This window comes from Somniosus microcephalus, chromosome 24 (assembly GCF_052327205.1).
Source record: "Somniosus microcephalus isolate GS21.2 chromosome 24, FLI_Smic_1.0, whole genome shotgun sequence".
Classification (NCBI taxonomy): Eukaryota; Metazoa; Chordata; class Chondrichthyes; order Squaliformes; family Somniosidae; genus Somniosus; species Somniosus microcephalus.
In genome coordinates this window covers 36,074,056-36,094,799 of record NC_141010.1, presented here as the reverse complement: position 1 = coordinate 36,094,799, position 20,744 = coordinate 36,074,056, and the positions used below count along the sequence as shown (strand labels likewise).

The window sequence follows — 20,744 nt, the reverse complement described above, 5'->3', positions numbered from 1 at the left end:
GACAACTCATACTTGTGCAGCAGGAGCGCACACCAATGGGGAATGTTTCTCCCCGAGCGAAACGTGTCATAAAATAGCAAACCCTTTCTCTATAAACTGGTTTACAATTTCATTACACATACCACGCCAATGAAACCTTCTCCTACTGTGATTGTAAAGATCAAGGCCACAGATTTACAGTTTTCATGGGAAAATGGACGGAATCAAGGAACTCGATCCTCAAAAAAAGCTAATAATCCTGGAATCCCATCGAACAACAATGGAATTTGACTTATTTATTCACTGTCATCAGTGGCCCTGCTTAAGATCCGTTAAGCGTGGAAACTAATCTGTAATATATTTGTTATGTATATAAAGAAAGAAAGAACTTGTCTTTATATAGCGCCTTCCACACCCTCAGTACATTCCTATGCACTTCACAGTGTCGTTTTTTTTAATGATGTTGGTTGAGGGATAAATGGAGAATTCCCCAGCTCCTCTTCAAATAGCGCCCTGGGATCTTTTACATTCACCCAAGGGGGCAGAAGGGGATTCGGTTTAATGAAAGACGGCTCCTCCGACAGTGCGGCACTGCCTCAGTACTGTACTGTCGTGCCGCATTACTTTACGTGCTCGAGTTCCCGGTCAGGGTGCTTACCGCTAAGCTGACGCTTATGTATATCAACGCAATCCTTATTTGGGCAGCACCATTCTGTCGTGCTTCGAGGGGGTGTTTTGATAGGATTTCCCTGTAATAAAACTGCCCGTCACACAGTCAGTCCTGCAGCTTCGCACTTCTGCCACTAAATGGCGCGTCTTAAGCTCCAGAAGCTGCTGATCCCCACATCGATACCTACAGTATCACCGAGGCAACGCTGCTTGGCCCTGACTTTCCATGGGCAACATCACAGGAGATACACTAGTTAATATAAAATCTCTCAACACCCAAGTCTTCCCTTCCACTGTTCAAACCTTGCTGGTGCCCCTGCAGTATGGGCCAGGACCTCAGCATTGTCATTGTTGGTGGCACTGCTTTGGCTCATACCCATAATAAGCGCCCCTCCATGATTCGGTCTCATCAGTATGCTTAGATGCTCTTATCTTCAGCCTGGTTATTTTTGTTTCACCCCATCTCTCTCTCTCACAGCTGGAGCTAGAGAAGGTCACCACAGACCAGCTCTCCCTGATGCAGGAGCAGAACGACCTCATCAAGAAGCAGAAGCGTTCCGATAAATATTTCTCGGCGAAGGCACGCAGCCTGTCCCTGCTCGGGATGCATCACATGGAAGAGGAGGATGGCGGGATGTCAGAAGGAAGCGGCGACGGTAAGTTAACTGACGTAATAAAGACTCACTACGCAATTGAATTGATATAGAATTAATTGGTGCCTGAGCGGACTAAGTGATATACAAAGTCGACGCGTACCCAACTTAACTCTCTGCTTTAAATAAACCGGACACGGACACCAATCAAAGGAGAACAGTATTTATTATACTACAGAGCTCTGGGAGAAGCGCTAACACCTTATGGATGTGATCGCCAAACTTCTCAATTTTGCAATAGCAGCCGTGCTCCTTTTATACCATTTAAAAACAGGAAAGATACCATATTACATTTGACTAATCGGGCACTTTAGCATTCTTTAACTTTGGCCAATCCGATAGCTTAGCAACCCTTAATCACATTCTATCAAAAACAAGTTGATCATATTATTATACCGTTAGCAAACAACTTAATTATATTACTGTTCTGTGCAAGTGACATCACACGTTTGGTGTAAGCAGATCAAGTCAGCTGCCTGTTGTGCCAGTGTCTGCAAAATGTTAATGAATGTCCAGAATTTCAGCAGGCACTACGGTGCCATTTTAAAATTTCCTCCAACAGCCCTCCTTTTGGTCCTGGAGCACGATCCTCTTGCTCCCAGATGACCATCGTTCTTCGTTTCTTCACAGGGTTGGTTTACAACCACTGACTCGTCTCGTGAGAACCGGCCGTTCCGGCCACGTCTTCATACGTTTCTTCTTCTTCACCCATATTTCTGGGCAGGAAGTCGGTGTATTCTTTGACAGAAGCTACTGGCAGCACAGCTTTCACAGCAGTTTGACAGCACATTTTAATGATACTCAATGCACAGCACAGCAGTATACATATCACAACCATGATCAATATCATTTGCACTAGCCACGCACCCCAGCCTGATCCTCCCAGTAACCAATCAAACCATCTGCCTCCAATATTGGATTGATGGAGCAAAGCTACTTGTTTTTGAATATGGTCCGCTAGGTTGGTAATATTTTCAGAACTGTCTGGGATGTATGTACAGCATTCTGCTCCGATCATGGCACATGTACCTCCCTGTGCAGCTAGTAGGTAATCTAGTGCCATTCTATTTTGTAGGGCGACAGTTCTTAGGGCTACCATTTCGGCACTCATCTCTCTCAGGGATTCAGCCGTGTCATTGGCTACTCCCTCAATTATGGTTGCCAATAACCACTCCCTCAATTATGGTTGCCAATAACCATATTTCTTGAGAAGTAAACATTATTCCAGCCGTGGGGAACATAGCTCCTAGTATCACCTGCCAGGTGGGAAGTTCACTTTTAGTACGACTATGCTTGTGGTGGTCTTTCAATTCCTTTATGTGGTGTATATATGGTACTACATACCCCAAATAGCATCTATCCCACTCCGTTTGGCATACTTATATATGACATATATAAAAACGTATTTACATGCAATCCCCGTTTTCTACGCGGTTCTGTCGCCGCATCTCCCGTGACAATACGTATCAACGCAACTATACCCAGTAACTTATACATGTTTTTGATGCAATATTCTTCTTCCAGTTATTGCCGAAGGGGTCTCCCTCCTTTTTTTTCTGTGGAACAGATTCAGAACAGTGGGGGTAATTATTCACGTTCATGTCCTTTATATAACTTCAACTGAGTCCAATGTTTCCATTTGCCCTTTCCCCTTATGTCCAGACAGGCACAGGTGTCTCCACTAATTATAATTTCATACGGCCCATTCCATTTCGGTGCAAACCCTGGTTTTCCTGGTAGGACCTTAAGCATCACCCTACTCCCTGTGGAAGGGACCTGGGGTGCTATGGTGGGATCATCATCCTGTTTTTCCTGATTATCTCTCACGTTTTTTCGCATTCCCTTAAGTTGGGAACTTAATTCCCTTACAAATCGTTTTAATTTATCCTTTAATGGGCCGACATCGGCTCCACCTGTTATGATGCCTTCTGGTAATTGCATCGCTCGTCCTGTCATTAGTTCATAAGGGGTTAATCCTGTAGTTCTGTTTGCCGTAGCACGCAACTTCATCAGAATGATGGGCAGGACTTCTGTCCATGTTTTTCCCGATGTTTCCATGGCCTTTGCTAGGCTATTTTTAAGCGTTCTGTTCATCCTCTCTACCATCCCCGAGCTCTGTGGGTGGTAGGGTATGTGGAATTTTTGTTTAATTCCCATTAACTGACATGTTAATTTCATTATACTTCCAGTAAAGTGTGTTCCTTGGTCCGAATCTATTTGCACCGGCACTCCCCACCGAGGGATTACTTCTTCAGCTAATATTCTGGCTACCGTCAGGGCAGTGCAGTTTCTAGTAGGGTATGCCTCCACCCATCGGGTAAACTGATCAATTATTACTAAACAATAGGTTTTCCCGCGAGAATTTGGAAGGGGTCCCGTGAAGTCAATCTGCAATTGCTCCCACGGTCCCTTTGGCCTTGGTTGGTGTCCCATCTTAATTTTGATGGGTCTTCCCGGGTTATGTTGGGCACAAGTGAGGCACCTTTGGCAATACCTCGCTATGTCTTGTCCCATTCCCTTCCACCACCATTCCTTACTAATAATCCCCATCATGGCTTCCTTGCCCGAGTGGGCAAGCCCATGGTTGATCTCCAACAGCGTCTGTTGTATACATTCTGGGGCGACAACCTTACCTTCCTTTCTCCATACTTTATCCGTTCCTTTGATGGCACCCTGTGCTTCCCACTTACTCTTTTCCTGATCCGTGGAGTCCTCGTGTAACTCTGCTAAGCTCACCTCATCTTCCTCTTTATATAAGGCGGCTATGGGTGCTTCTATCATTGTTTGTTCTAAAGCGTCTTGCGCTGCCTGATCTGCTGCTTGGTTTCCCCGGTGGTGTGGCCATTCTGGACTACTCTGATCTGGTTCTTTCTGGTGTGCCTTAATTTTAATTATTGCTACCTGCTTTGGTTTTTCACTTGCCTCCAGGAGTCTTTTAATTCTCTCCTGGTGTTTGATGGGATTACCTCCTGTGGTTATAAACCCTCTTCTACCCAAAGATGTCATGTAGTCATGTACTACCCCAAAGGCATACCTACTGTCTGTGTAGATATTTACTACCTTTCCTTCAGACCTCTCTAAAGCTCTTGTGAGGGCTTCTAACTCAGCCACTTGGGCTGATAGTCCTCCGTCTATCCTTCCTGATTCTAGGGTTTCCAGTTGTTGGTTAACTACTGCCCAACCTGTCCGGGGTAGACCTTCTACATATTTTCTTGACCCGTCGACATACAACTCCTCGTCGACTTGTTCCAGAGGAGTGTCCTTAATTTTGTCTTCCTCTAGATTCATATCTACATCTCCACAATTATGGGGTTCTCCTTCCCCTAATATTCCTTCAGCTGGATTTTCGCCAATGTCTCTAACAATGGTTAGAGCTTGTGTAGGTGGGAGGAGGACTGCCTCCCATTTTGTTCTTCGTAAATTTGATACAGACCTTAGTTTTCCTGTGTTAAGCATTTCCACCAAGGTATGCTTGGTGTGTAAGATGATGTTTCCTGTCATTACTATAGGTTCACTGATTTTCACCGCCCAGGCTGCGCAGTCCAAAGCGGCTATACATCTAGATAAACCTGCAACCACGGGTCCTTCCGCGGTTGAGTAATATGCTATGGGTCTGCGTTTATCCCCATGTGTCTGGGTTACTACTGCCGAATAAAATCCTCCCTCGTTATTACAATGGATGTGAAAGTCCTTGCACATATCCGGGAGTCCCAATCCTGGGGCTGAGATTAAAGCTGCCTTTAACTGATCATAAGCTTCTTCTTGTTCTGATCCCCATTCTATGGATTCAAGAGCGGGTTTTCCTCCCTTGACTAATCTCTGTATGGGTTCTGCCAATTTAGCAAACCCTGGGATAAAATTTCTACTGTAATTAAATAATCCCAAGACCTTTCTAACTCTTCTTACTGTTACGGGTCTTGGCATTTTCTGCACCGCATCTTTTCGGTCTATGGGCATTTCCTCGAGTCCTTGGGAGATCAAGTGACCCAAGTATAGGACCTGAGGTTGTCCTATTTGTGCCTTCTTGGGGCTTATTTTTAAGCCGGCTGATTCTAAACCTTCTAATATTAGGGTAAGGGCCTCTTTGTGTGACTCTTCCGTGTCCGAAGCAATTAATACGTCATCTACATATTGTAATACTGTGCTTGACTCTGGGATGGGAATTGTTGCCAACGTATTACTCATCACCCGGTGAAATATAGCCGGGCTGTTATGAAACCCCTGCGGTAAACGGGTCCAGGTATACTGGCAGCCGTCCACTGTAAAGGCAAATTTTTCCTGTGATTCCTGGTCCAAAGGCAGGGACCAGAATCCGTTAGCTATATCCAATACTGTAAATATCTTATGTTCCGGGGACAATCCATTCAAGATTGTAGCCGGACTGGCAACAATCGGGTGTAATTTCGGAGTCACTTTATTTAGAGCCGTGTAATCTATGGTGAGCCTAAAGCTCCCGTCCGGCTTTCCTACCGGCCAGGTAGGTGAGTTAGTGGTGCTTGTTGTTTCTCTCAAGATTCCTTTTTCTACTAAACCCTTTACTATTTCTTTTACAGCCTTTTTAGCTTCTGGTTTTATTGGGTATTGCTTATGTGGGGTATGTTCCGGTCCTGGAGTACTAATTGGTTTTATATGAGCCTTTCCAGTATCTAATTTATTCTGAGCCCATACTCCGGGAACATTTTCACAAATTAGTCCATAAATTCCTCTCTCTGTTTTCCAATCCCTAGTGGTAACAGTGGCTATTCCCACTGTTCCCAGGTTGTTAGCTATTTTTGCTAGTTTTTCTTTTCTGCCGTCAGGTCGGGGCCAGGTTATTTTCCCTTTTCCACAATCTATGAGAGCTTGATACTCTTTCATAATATCATTTCCTAATATAGTTCCCTCATGAGACCTGTGCACATAGAATCTCATGAGCAAGTACATGTTTCCTACGTCTACCAATTGGGTAGTACTTAAAAAGGCTTGGGTTAGGTTTCCGCTCAACCCTCGTAACCATGTTGACTGGTGAGTTGTCGGGAGTGGGAGATCGGTGACAGATACGGAGGCGCCTGTGTCCACTAGCATTTCACATTGTCGGCCCCCTACTAGTGCAGACACGTAAATGCGTCCCTCCTTTTTGGCCTTAATGGGGGCCATAGGACTTCACTTCTGTTCTTTAAACTTTTGCCACTGCTTCCATTCCTCCCAATCTTTGTCGCTCATGGTTTCTCTACTAGGTCCTGGGGTGGGTTTCCCGTGTTTGCTAAAGCATGTGGCTTCAAAGTGGCCTGGTTTGCCACAATAACCACAGGTCTTTTTAACTCTCCCTTTGGATTCTCTGCATTCCTTCGCAAAGTGCCCTGCCTTGCCACAATTATGGCAGGTTCCTCTTTTTGGTTTAGCGCCTTGGTCTGACGTAGATACTGCCCCTGTCTTTTCTTGTTTTACGGATTTATTTGCGTCCTGTTGGTTAAGTTGTCCTTCCAGTCTAGTTGCCCATCGAACCACCTCGTCATAGCGTTCGTGTGAAACCAACCTGGTTTTAAGGACCGCTTGGTGTCCAGCTGATAGTCCATCTTTGTATGCTTGTACAAAGCCTGGATCATCTCGCGTCATATCTCCTGCTATTCCTGAGCTCTCCTCATAAATAAGGAACAATCTTTCTCCGAATTCAGAAGCCCCCTCTCCCTTATTTTGTTTAGCTGATGTTATTCTACCCCAATTGGTCGGGGAATCTCCAAGGGCTGTTTGTATGGCAGTTTTAAAAGCCTGACGAGCTACTTCTTGTTGTTCATGGGTTGCTGACAAGGGTTGTTGGTTTACCCATCGACCCCCTAAATAGTCCTGATTGGGCTATGCATTATCTTGGGGTACCAATCTCCATTTATCCGTGGGACAGGCTGCCCGGACTAGTATATGTACGTCCCGGAGATGGAGGTCATGTGCTAGTATCATCTGGTCTAATTTAGTCCAGAACTGGGCATTTCTACTTCTTGGTTTTAGGGGCCCTAAGGCATCAACTATCTGTTGTTTTTCTCCTGGAGTGAAGGTTTTATAATAATGTTTTGTTCTTGGGTTGTTGCCCCCATCTCCCGTAGTTCCTCCCCTTGTTACCGGAGCCATGTCGTTAATTTCATCCTCATCACTACTTTCATTATTCGAGGGGGCGGTAGGGGCGGAGGGCCGTAGGCTGCTATATGGCGGGAGCGACATGTTATTCCCTGCCTCCATTTCTTTAAGTGTTCGTTTTAAGTCACTTACTTTCTCCTTGAGAGACTTGTTTTCTTCCTCTGTCCTCTTACACTTTTCTTTAACTGTATTTACTTGTTCTAGCAGACCATTTAACTGGTGTACTAACATTACTCCTGCCTTCTTAGTCTTATCTTTAGTCTGGAAGTTCCACCAGACTCTTTGGCATTCTAAAGACTGTGTGATATCCCACCCGTCTTTCTGCATACACTTAATAGTAGATTGTCTTTTTGTCATAAAGGTGTGTGACAGGGTCCCTTCTGGTCCCTTCTTAACTTGTTTACCTTCCATAGGATTTCCCTCGGATCCTTTTTGGACCTCTTTATCTTTCTTCCCCATATTTGTGAGAGAAAATATACTCACGGCCACGGATCACAGTCTGAGCGTTTCTCAGACGAATCGCGTGTTTTCACCACCACGAGTCCGGTCTCTAGGTAGACGGGATCAGTGTCTCACCGGCAACCGTATCTTATCCTATAACAAATTTAAGCATAACAACACTACACATTTATCCTTCACAAAGACAATCCTTAACTTATACTTAATTAAAATACTAAACTGGTATCCTTTCTGGTAGTCCGGTCCTCTAAGATTCTTTTGATGAGTTACTAATTACCCGAGACACCCCGTCGAGCGTCCCCCGTAATTTCCACTCACCCTGCTCGCAGCGCCAAATTGATATAGAATTAATTGGTGCCTAAGTGATATACAAAGTCGACGCGTACCCAACTTAACTCTCTGCTTTAAATAAACCGGACACGGACACCAATCAAAGGAGAACAGTATTTATTATACTACAGAGTTCTGGGAGAAGCGCTAACACCTTATGGATGTGATCGCCAAACTTCTCAATTTTGCAATAGCAGCCGTGCTCCTTTTATACCATTTAAAAACAGGAAAGATACCATATTACATTTGACTAATCGGGCACTTTAGCATTCTTTAACTTTGGCCAATCCGATAGCTTAGCAACCCTTAATCACATTCTATCAAAAACAAGTTGATCATATTATTATACCGTTAGCAAACAACTTAATTATATTACTGTTCTGTGCAAGTGACATCACACGTTTGGTGTAAGCAGATCAAGTCAGCTGCCTGTTGTGCCAGTGTCTGCAAAATGTTAATGAATGTCCAGAATTTCAGCAGGCACTACGGTGCCATTTTAAAATTTCCTCCAACAGGTTGTACATAAAGCAAGGCTTTAATCGACTTGTAACAAAACATGGAGGTCTAGTTAGTAGTCACTAGCTTCCTGTTTCCAGACTGTCTCTGGCCAAGTTGGGCCCACGCCCGAGTATTTATACTCCTCGGGCGGCGCCCTCAGCTGGCCGTTCAGTAGTACTTCCTTGTATAAGTTGCGATTTATGACATTAACCATTTAATCGCTCGACCCCACCCTGAGTTCTTCGAACACTGCAACAGAATACTTCCGACGAGGCCGCGTTTTAGGGCAGGGTGCTGGGTGCTGGGGCAGGGTGCTGGGGCAGGGTGCTGGGGCAGGGTGCTGGGTGCTGGATCGGGGTGCTGGGGCAGGGTGCTGGGGCTGGGTGCTGGAGCAGGGTGCTGGAGCTGGGTGCTGGTTGCTGGGGCTGGGTGCTGGGGCAGGGTGCTGGAGCTGGGTGCTGGAGCTGGGTGCTGGAGCTGGGTGCTGGGGCAGGGTGCTGGGGCTGGGTGCTGGAGCAGGGTGCTGGGGCTGGGTGCTGGGGCAGGGTGCTGGTGCTGGGGCTGGGTGCTGGAGCAGGGTGCTGGAGCTGGGTGCTGGAGCTCTAATGTGCTCTACCACAGTTTGACAGGAAGCAAGCTTGTGGCTTGTAATGTCTCACACAGTCCCACCTGTACCATCACAGAAGGCACGAAGAAAAGAAAGCACTTGCCCTTGTAGAAAGCCTTTCAAAGTAACTGATGTACTTTTCAAGTGTAGTCACTGTCGTAATGAGGGGAAACTCCACCGACAAATTGCACAAACCAAGATCTCTCAGACAACACTGAGATAAATGACCAGATAATCTGTTTTTAGTGATGTTGGTTGAAGGACAAATGTTGGCCAGGACACCGGGAGAACTGCCCTGCTCTTCCTTGATTTATACCAAGGGATCTTTTACATCTACGTCCACATGAGAGGGCGGACGGGGCCTCGGTTTAATCTCTGAACTGAAAGACGGCACCTCCGACAGTGCAGCACTCCCTCGGTACCGCACGGAAGTGTCACATTAGACTATTAGTTCAGAGTCTTTGGAGTGGTTCTTGAACCCAACTAAGCACGAGCTGGCCATTTCCTTGCGAGAGGAAGACAAAATCAGGGACAGCGCCACACATTGCTCTTGTGCCTCCTAATGGAGCGACACATGCACTGCTCTGGGAGCTATACACCAATAGGGGCCTCTTGGCCGGTGTGACTTGTGATATAGGAAGACAGCAGAGAGGAAAATAGAACCTTTTTACGGAAGAAAATCATTTTTCTTTTAAGTTTATTCCGATCACAAGTGCTGCTGATTGCCTCAGTTGGAGTGGGTGGCGGGCAAAGGGCTAAATCCTGACTGGGTTAACTCAACCGTGCATGCTTCTGAGAGGGGCCACACAAGTCGCATTTCTTAGGCCGTGGGGAGGGGAGGGAAGCAAGAAGCTGCAAGGACTCCATGCGATGCTTGTTGCACTGTCCAAAGTCACCTGGCTGTTGGCAGTGGGAACATTAGCATTGCGCCATCTGGTGGCGAGGAGGTCATTCTTCCTCCCCATTCTATTAACATTGATTTCATGTTTTAAGTTGGCAGACAAAAAAAACCTTAGTCCCATTGTCTTTCAGCACTGCACTAGTTGGTCCCGCTGCATTGCCTCCTTCTCCAGCTGGGATGGTCTGGATCATGAACCTGGCGTCAGTACCCCCCCCCCCCCCACTTGACCCCCGTCTCATGATTGATTGACAGGAGGTGGACAGCAACAACTTGCATTTATATAGCGCCTTGAACAGAGTAAAACTTCCCATGGCGCTTCACAGGAGCGTTTTCCGACAAAACCTGCAGGGTTGGCATGGTGCTGCTAGTTTTTATTCTTTCCTGGAATTTCAGCCTCAGGCTGTGTGGGAGGATTAGGGGAAGAGATGTTCTAATAACTTAGAGGTGACACTACTGTCTGTGTCCCTGGTTAGGGAGGGACAGTCGCTCAGAGGGAGAGAGCGGTGCCTGTTCCTGCTCCTGATATCCAGCAAGACCTGCTGGTAAGTGGCACAGGTGTGAATGTCTGGTGAAGACAGGATTAGTCTATGATGCCCTCCACAGTTGAATATCCAGTGAGCAATGAATGGCAAATTATATGGCTGGGCTTTCCTGACATGGAGCCTCGCCCGCCGGGAGGGAATATCGGGAAAATTGCAAGCGTGGGCCCCGCAGTTTTCCATCTGTGCCTTTTAATCAGTAGAAAATTGCAACACAGATGGCCTGCTATTGCCCAATAGGTACTGCCTAGTTGGGGATCTGTGCTGGGAGCGTGCATTCATCAAACTTACCACGGAGTGTCACGGCTCAGACATGAATAATGACCACTTGGGCAAGGCCCTGGTGTGCTGGCCACTCTTGGAACCCCACCCCTTTAGGACAGTCAACACTCTCAGGGAGAGGGGGAGAAGGTTGATGGAGTAACCTGGAGTTTGCAAGTAACAGTGGTTGGGGTTTCCGACTGGCACACTTAACAACCCGCGATTTTCCACCACGGGTGTAAAATCACAGGCCAGCGAGCACAGAAGCACAGAACCCTGGCCAGTACCTCGCCCACTGCAGTCCTGTGTGGCTTCTGCCCCTTCCCTGCTTTACCTGATTCTCTGTGGCTTTCTGAAGGCCAAGTCGCAGTTTTTGGGCGAATTAAAAGTTTAAAAAGAGGCGAGCAGCTTTTCAATCTTTTCTCCAGTACAGTTCCACTCACTGTGCATTGTCCCACCTAGTGGTACTATGGAGTACTGGCAGAACCCAGCCAATCGGGATAATTGAGTTTAAAAGCAAAATACTGCGGATGCTGGAAATCGGAAATAAAAACAGAAAATGCTGGAAATACTCAGCAGGTCAGGCAGCATCTGTAGAGAGAGAAACAGAGTTAACGTTTCAGGTCGATGACCCTTCGTCAGAAACGTTAACTCTGTTTCTCTCTCTACAGATGCTGCCTGACCTGCTGAGTATTTCCAGCATTTTCTGTTTTTAATTGAGTCTAAAGGTCAGTTGAGGTACGGATTCAAACTCATTATCTTGTGGTTTGAAACCCAATATTCTACTGCTGCAGTTCTACGGGCTACACAATTAAGGCATGAATTATACTGCAGAAAGTAGTCTGTAGAGTATAATGTTCAGACAGCAGACCTTAGTTATACTGCAGACTGCGCTCAGCAACAATGCATGCTTGCACATGTGCAGCGAGCTGTGTTCCCTAGGTGACTCATTTTTAATATTGGTCGAGTGCAGTTTGGGAGCTTCCTAACATTAAAGGAATTGAAAAATCAGTATTCTAAACTGCCCAGGTACCTTTAAAATGCCACGTTGCAGTGGATTTTATAATGTAGCTGTGCAGTGGTGTGAATTGGAAGCGTTGCGACATGGCCTGCTCAAAGTGGCTTCACAACTCTCACTTCAGTGCGTTCGGGAGTCAGCTGGCTGACCTGACCGCTGGGCTAGACACCCAACATTTGCCTCTATGCAAACCCAGAACCTTTTCACATCGGCAGGGAAGGTGGTGGCGTGACTGCAGCCTCAAAAGAGATTTTACTGTTTCACCAACTCTACTTTGTTCAGTCGTTTGAAATGAACGGGCGGCAGATTTTGAAGGCATTATATACCAAAAAACCCCCCACTTATTTTGAAAGTACATTAGGCTAAAGAGTTTGGGGGAGAAATTCAGTATCGCCACGTTTGGGGCGTTATACTCGAGCGGGCGCGAAATTTAGCGCCCGGCGCAAATTATCGCCACCTACTGCTAAATTGACCTGCTTCGCCCCAGGAGGTGCTTGGAGCGCTAAAACAGGCGCTGCACGACTGTCTTAAGGCGCTAAGCCGGAGAAGCGAGGCGCTACCACTGAGGGCGGGCGCAGCGCAGGTGCGGCCAGTTAGCGATAGCACGCAGACACGCTGGCGCCGGTCAGCTCTTAAAGGGGAGGTTCGATCTTGGCTTGCAGCCACACCCTGCGCATCGGAGCCCTGATTCTCAGCCTGGACAGACCTGCTGCCACATTCTAACGCCTAGGACCATGGAGAGGGCCAGGGAGCGAGCGCAGCGGTTCAGTGAGGGGACCCTGCAGGTTCTGGTTGGCGCGGTGGAGCGCAGTCGATCTATCCTGTTTCCGGACAGTGGCAGGAGGCCGCTGCCCAACGAGTATCGCAAAGCTTGGAGGGAGGTGGCTCACAGAGTGACCTCCAGCAGCATGGTGCCTAGGACCCCTGTGCAATGCAGGAAGAAGTTCAACGACCTCACTCGGGTCGTCAGGGTGAGTACCCTTTTCAGTATCCTCTTCATCCCTGCATGTCCACCTCACTTTATGGCCAAAGGGTCCTGAAAGCCCCAATGCCCAGCCCTCATCCAACACCTATGGGCCTTTCATGAAACTCACATGCACATTCAGCACTTTACGCACTGTAAGGGCTATTCTACCATGGGAGGCAGTGCAGCCAAGATCAGGGTTTCACACTGTAAGGACTATTCGACCATGGGAGGCAGTGCAGCCAAGATCAGGACTTCACACTGTAAGGGCTATTCGACCATGGGAGGCAGTGCAGACAAGATCAGGGCTTCACACTGTACTCGGAGCCCGTCCTTTCTCTTGCAGGGCAAGCTGGCCCATAACAGGAGGCAGCAGCAACAGACCGGGGGAGGCCGGCCTCACCTTCAAGCCCTCACCGATCTGGAGCAGCGAGTCCAGCGGATTATGGCAGGCCGGATGATTGGCCCCGTCGCCACTGGAGATGCCGACCCCGTCTGGACAGCAATGGTAAGGTCATCACCTTTTTGACCTCTCTCCTTCCACTTGTGCCTCACACCAGCATCCTTTGCCACTATCGAACCAATACAGTGCATTGCAGCACTCATGCCTCCCTCGCTGCCGCCCTGTCCTCACGCTAAAGCAACTCTTGTACCTCCCTGCTTTCAGATGCTGATTCGCCAGGTGAGGAGGCGGGCCCTCAAGCTGCCACTGCGAGTGATTCTGAAGGCGAGGAGGAAGAGGAAGCCGGACCATCAGTGCCACCCTCAGCCGAGGCAGCCCATGGCCATAATGAGGACACGTCTTCCCTGGAGGGGAGCAGGGGGGAAGGGTCTGAGGAGGGTGAAGCTCCGGGGCCCAGCGGGCTGCAGCAATGCGGGGGGTGGGGAAGCGGCGGCCTTCTCCCCGGAGGGAGAGTCTGGCCTCAAGTCCTGCTACAGTGAGCGCAGAAGAGGTGTGGCTCCTCGCTGAAATGGGCGCCCAGGTGGAGCACAGGCACACTGAGCTCATGGCTGCAGTGGCAAGGATGCCCGAATCCATTGAGTCACTGGCAAGGAGTGTCCAGGACTTCGGTGCAGCACTGGCAAGGAGTCTGCAGGACTTCGGTGCAGCACAGGCAAGGAGTGTCCAGGACTTCGGTGCAGCACTGGCAAAGAGTCTGCAGGACTTCGGTGCAGCACAGGCGGCTTCCACGCAAGTGCTTAGTGGTGCAATGCAGTCAGTGGCTGGTCTGACGCAGACGCAGATTGAGGCCACACGAGCACTGACTGCTGCCACCCTCGCTGGATCGGGCACGAATCACCGGGGCCCTCGCCGCGCCACAGCAGGTCAGCAGTCTGTGCTTCAGCAGATTGCTCCGCATGCTGCAGTGCTGCCCCGTGGGAGTGCCAGTGTGTCGTCCGACCAGGGAGTGGCTCTCCTCTGTCAGGATGGCAGCATTCCTGCTGCCAACACTGTCACTTCTCCACTGCAGCTGCCACCACCTGTAGGACAGACCGCTGCCGCCCATGCAGAGTTGGAGCAGTCAGCAGCCGGGCCCTCCAGGCCCAGAGCTGGTCCAGGCCGTACCTCAAGGGCATTTGCTGACTCAGTTTCTGACCCTCAGCAGCCTTTCCCCAGCCTTGCTGCAGCCACTGGGGTCCCATTGCGGAGGAGCTGCAGGGTGGGAAGGGGGCAATCTCGCAAGCAGATCATCCTCGAAGGGCAAAAAGTAGGAGGTGTGGCAAAATGCTGTTAATTTTTTTTACTGAAGGCCGAGGATCGTGGTCATTTTTTGGTTACTCTTTTGTTTATTGTCTCCAGGTTGTGAGAGCCAGCTATGTGTCTGACTGCTTTTTTTTGGGTTTCTCTCTATTACTTTGTCATACTCCTCCTCCTCTTCCTCCTCCTCCTCCTCCTCCTCTGCTGGTGCTCCAATGTCTGGTGGCAGTGGCTGAGTCCTGAGGATTGCCAGGTTATGCAGCATGCAGCACACTACAACGAAATGGGAGACTCGCTCAGGTGAGTACTGAAGGGCTCCCCCGGAATGGTCCAGACAGCAGAACCGTTGCTTTAGCACGCCGATTGTGTGCTCAATGATGTTCCTGGTTGCTTGATGGCTCTCATTGTATCGTTCTTCAGCAGGGGTGCTGGGCACACGGAGCGGGGTCATCAGCCAGGTGCACAGAGGATAGCCCTTGTCCCTGAGAAGCCAGCCTCCTGGGTGAGCCGGGGCTTCGAAAAGGTCTGCCACAGAAGTCTGGCGCAGGATGATGGTGTCGTGGCTGCTGCCTGGAAAGCGGTCATTGACAGCGAGGATCAGCTGTCTGTGGTCACACACCAACTGGATGTTCAACGAATTGAACCCCTTCCGGTTGCGGTAATCCTCGGCATTCTCTTGAGGCGCCCGCAAAGCCACATGCGTGCAGTCAATGGCGCCCTGGACCATGGGGAAGCCTGCTATTCTTGCAAATCCCATTGCGCGCTCTTGCTGCTTGTCCAGGGTCATGGGGAAGGAGATGTACTGACGTCTCCTTTTAAAGAGGGCATTCGTAACTTGACGGATGCAGCAATGCACCGCGAACTGGGTGATATTGGCAATGTCCCCAGTAGTGGATTGGAAGGAGCCGGTGGCATAGAAGTTGAGAGCCACTGTCACCTTCACTGCCACCGACAGAGACGTCCTGCTCCTCAGTTGAGGCTGCAGACCTGGCTGAAGCAGGTGGCAGAGCTCAGTGACCACCTCCCTGCTGAATCGAAGCCTCCGAAAACACTGCTCCTCAGACATGTTGAGGTATGAGAACTGTTGGCGGAATACCCTGGGAGGGTAAGGTCTCCTGTGCCGACGCCTGTTGGCTTTCCTCCATCTGGCCATGATTGGCACTATCTCGACATCTCTGAGCCCTCTCAATGTAATGGATAAACCCAACGTTTCCACCCATTGCAGCCCCCATAGTATGTGGCCACTCAAGGTTATGCCAGTCAAAAAGCAAACCAACTACAAAGTTCTGGGCCGAAGCCAGAAGTACCTCTGCGAGCGCTGACTCAATGCAGAAAGCTCTCTCCCTTTGTCTCTCTGCAAATCTCTCTCTCTCTCACAGGAGTGGTCCAAAAATGGCTACCACAAAGAAGCCAGGAAGAGCCCCCTTTAAATAGCGCCCCCCCCAGCCCCACAGCGACTGGGAACTGGTCCAGTCAACCAGTCGCTGGGAGCGCCAGGCGGAACGGAGGGGGGGCGCCACTGAAGTTCCGGTTCGGGGCGCCCCAAGGGCGTTGCACCATGAAATCACGTCAGGATCTGCGCGCGCAGCTGAGCGGGCGTTGCGGTTCTGCGCCGCCGCTAAATTTCCGCTCAATTTCGCGAGAGGCGCTGGTCGCGCCGCGCCCGGGCGCTAGCCGCATCGCGCCCCACTTATCGCCCTCTTAAGGCGCTAACGGGTGGCGCTAACAACTGAATTCTCCCCCTTTATTTCTAGTGACTCGTTGCCTAGTAGGTCAAAATAACTATTAGTGGAGTCACATTTGTGGCAAAATATACCAACATACGAAAAAGACAGACAAGAAAAGACCCACTGGTCCAGCTAGCCTGTCCCATGTAGTTGTGATTCAGCAACGCAGTTCAATGTATGCTGAATATAGCTTGCTGTTTAGGCCACTTGGAACAGTTTTCTTGTTGGCTACCTGAAAGGTTATTGTTGGACATCCAGCAGTTGGATTCTTTCGAGAATGAATTTTATGTCCAGGTTATGCTCAAGACATGCGGACAGAGCATGAGTCAGAGGGTCAGATAAAAGGAGGAAAACAGATCATTTTTTTCTGTAAACCTTTTTCCCAATGGAGCGTAACAATTAATTCATTTATTTTCCCCCCCTGCTAATTTTCTTATCTCCCCTCCCTGGCATCAATTCCTGCTGGAGGATGGTTCCATGGGGGCCAATCCCCTAAAGTACCGCCCTCATTCTTCCTCTGTAAACCTCGTCAGTGAGTGTTGGCAGGGTATTCAACTATAGCAGGCATCACGGCCTGCGCTGATTCTTGCTATCTCTTTTCATCCACACTTGAATGTGTTCAGCTGCACGGGAGGTGTTGGGGGGGGAATGTGTTCAACACAAAGCGAGGTTTGAACCTTGGACCCTCCTTGAATGGCTCAGCTGCTCATTACCTTAGCCAGCTGAGACATTCAAGGAAGGTCCCACGTCCAAGAGGCCAAGTTGAAAGTCAGATCAGTTACTAACGTGAGAGAGGACGACCACTGCAAGAAGCAGGCGAGCTGATGGTGGCTGCTGACCCAGGAGCTGGCGCTCACCTGTACCCATATTGGAGGGAGTGTTGTCTTTACACCAATTCAGAACAAAGTGATCCATCAGTTGTAATTGTTTTATCCGTAGAGGTTTTGTTCGCATTGCGCATTCTGTATTTGCTTTCTTTTGTATTCGGTGAATTTTGTGCTCATCAAGGTGAGAGATCAGTGCTGGGGAAGGGAACACTTTCCGTTTCAGGTGCCCAGTGCCCGCATCAAGCAACCCAAGGTCAGATGTGGTTAGGTGCAGAGCAAAACTCCCTGTAACCTACTTGAACAATGTGCCTCAGCGCCCCCAAAACCAGGAGATACAGTGTGACGTTATTCCACACCAGCGAGTTTGCTAATGTGTGCCAATTAGAAGAAAGAAAGATTTGCATTTATTTACAGGAAACTTTGTGTTATCCGTATGCTTCAACATTAACGCTGGTTTGTCCGGCAGTTTTGAGGGAACAGCAACAGCTCGGTCCCGTCGGTGCCGGATATTCCAAAGTTTCCTGTAGCACCTTTCACGACCTCAGGACGTCGCAAAGCACTTTACCGTCAAAGAAGTACTTTTGAAGTGTCGTCACGCTTGTAACTTGGGAATCGCGGTAGCCAGTACGTGCACAGCAAGCTCCCACAAACAGCAATGAAATAAATGACCAGATAATCTGTTTTAGGTGTTGGTTGAGGGATAAATGTTGGCCAAGGACACTGGGAGAACTCCCCCGCTGTTTTCGAATAGTACTATTAGGGCAGTTTGGTGCTGTAGACAACCTTCCCTCTAAGCTGCATGGTCGCACAGCCCGGGACCAGCTTTTCCAATGTTAAATTGTGTGCATGTGCGAAACTGTGAATGGGCCGCTTAGCCCCTTAAAGGGGCTACGCAGCCAAAAGAAAATTAGGGGGAAGGTTGGCTGTAGACCCATGCCCACCAGCCTCATTTCCCGAGGGACCCTTGTGGTCAATAGACGGAGGAGACTGTCATCCCGTTACGGTTGGCTGGGCACAACCCCCGTCCCAGAGGCGAAAGCCCAGTGTCTCACCTGCACCGCCCAGTGTCTGCATTAATTAACCCAAACCTTCACACCTCAGTGCTGAAACTGAAGTGACCAACTGGGTGTCTGAAAAACAAGTTGCGATGTATTTTCTTTTTTTTTAAATGCTACTGCAAAACCTGAGCACCCCAACAGATTGCTGTGTTCTAAGCTGCAGCCACTCTGAATGAACAGGGACATTGGTTGCACTGAGCAAGTTCAGCAACACCAAACGGTTTGTATCCTTTGGAGGTGCCTCACGGCTCCCAGACCAGTGGTCCCGATAGCCTGGACAACGACATATGGCAGGCACTGCTTGTATTAGGCAAAAACAAAAAGGGATTTGACTGTAACAGGACAAAAAGCCAGAACAGTGTAAAAATTGCTTATTGCAATGCTTAAAAAAAAAAATATAATGTAGGAAGGAATGACCTGGGGTTGATGAGATATGGCTGCCCCATTGCACTTTGGCTGCTGCTTAACCGGAAGGGCACCTTTATTACATAGAATTTACAGCACAGAAACAGGCCATTCGGCCCATCTGGTCTGTTTATGCTCCACACGAGCTGCCTCCTATCTCGGCTGCTATCCCCAGCCTGTGCTGACTCGGCAGATCTCGAGCCGGAGGGGACGCTGCCATTGGCCTCAGTGCTCCTGGGCGATGGAGGAGGACAGTAGGGGCAGGGGTCCCTTCCCTCTTCTGATCGCTATCCAGCACATGCAGGGGTATTGGGGGAGGAGAGAAGCGGGCCCAGCAGAGTTGGCCCTCGGAGTTGAACAACCTGTCAACGCTTACTCTCCAGACATGCATTGGGGGGGAGCAGGTACCAAAGGTGAAACCGACCTCTGCATGAGTTTCAACACCTTTAGAAGAGGCAAACTGGAGGGTCAAATAAAAAAAGGCTGATTTTGCACCATGGAGCATGGGATCGCTTGTGGCATTGCCGGTTACACCGGTGAATATAAAAGCAGATGTAAGCCTGTAAAAGAGTGAAATGCTACTCAATCTCAGCCACTCAATGGGACTAAAGTGCTTTTAAGAAATCCTAACAACCATTCGAATGCCACTAGAGGCTGTTCATAACTAAAGTAACGTCACCGTCTGAATTTCCAGTCATGAGATGGAGGTTATTCACTGCACTGTGCTCGCACACCGATCCGCACACACATTGACTGTAGCTTGGAGCTATCGTGGTAACCCTTATACAGGAAACTTTGGTTTATCCGGAGGTTAACTGTCCGGAATGCTCGAGCCACTGGCAAAAATCAGGAGCCGTTTCGTTAGCGCAAAATCTCCGTATGTTTCAACATTAGCGCTGGTTTGTCCGGCAGTTTTGGTGGGACGGCAACAGCTCGGTCCCGTCAGTGCCGGATAGCACAAAGTTTCCTGTAACTAAAAACCAGTCAATATTCACTTTATCATAGAATCAGACGGCACATAAGGAGGACATTCAGCCCATCGTGCCTATGCCGGCTGCTTGGTAGAGCTCTCCAATTAGCAATGTTCCCTGTAATATTTTGGGGGGCGAGGGGGCCGCGCGACCCCTTTAACGGGCACATTCCAAATTCCGCGCATGCGCGTTTTTTTCAATTTAAATACCGGCTGTGCGGGATCCCTGGAGCGCTGCGCAGTTGTGCAGCTTAAAGGGAACATTGCCAATTACTCCCACGCCCCTGCTCTTTCCCTCTAGCCTTGTTAAATGTTTTCCCTTCAAGTATTTATCCAATTCTCTTTTGAATGTTACCATTGAATCTGCTTCCTTTCAGGCAGCGCATTCCAGATCACAACAACCCGCTGTGTAAAAAATTGTTTCCTCATGTCCCCTCTGGTTCTTTTGCTAATCACCTTAAATCTGTGTTCTCTGGTTACCGACCCTTCTGCCACTGGATTTACAAGATATTATACCTGCACTCTTTCAAGAAGAACAAAGCTTGGATTGGGCAGGGCAGTGACTGGAGAGGAGTGTACGTCCTCCAAAACCGTCGCCACCCCTGTGCACCTCCCTCCGATTCCCCATCCTACCCTGTTTTCCCTCTGTGCCTCAACTCAACTCTGCCACCATTGACGGTTCTGGTCCCAGCAGTGCCTCCTGTCCCTCTTGCTTTGTTAACACTCTGTTGCCCCCTGTAGCTGATGCTAGTGATGTGCAGGCTGGGACACTTTAACCTCCCACAGAGTTGCTTGCTTGCTTGCTTTTGCTGAGCGTGCTTTTTTTTGCTCCAGAGAGAGAGAACGAGAGAATGAAAAGAGCAGTACTGAATGCTGGTACTGGCTACGCACAGCTGCAGTCAAACAGGCCAAGAAATGGCATCAAAAGGAAAGTGATGTCAGCACGTGGGATCTTAAACATCTGTTAAATAAAGTATTGCCTTAATTGTACAGCAATGACCTTGTGGTATAAAAACACTTCCCCTCTGTAAATAGCTGACTTATAGTGCTCAACTGCAATCGCTATTAATCT

At 48.9% G+C, this 20,744-nt stretch overlaps 1 protein-coding gene across 2 annotated transcripts in view; it reads left to right on the top strand.

Annotated features, from left to right (window-relative positions):
* LOC147101234 (NGFI-A-binding protein 1-like) overlaps positions 1 to 20,744 on the top strand; it is a 72,427-nt gene that overhangs the window by 47,710 nt on the left and 3,973 nt on the right. For both annotated transcript variants that reach the window (XM_085966500.1, XM_085966501.1), the window contains exon 6: positions 1,127 to 1,304. In XM_085966500.1, the coding sequence (XP_085822626.1) occupies positions 1,127 to 1,304 (178 nt within the window). The remainder of the gene's footprint in view (positions 1 to 1,126; positions 1,305 to 20,744) is intronic.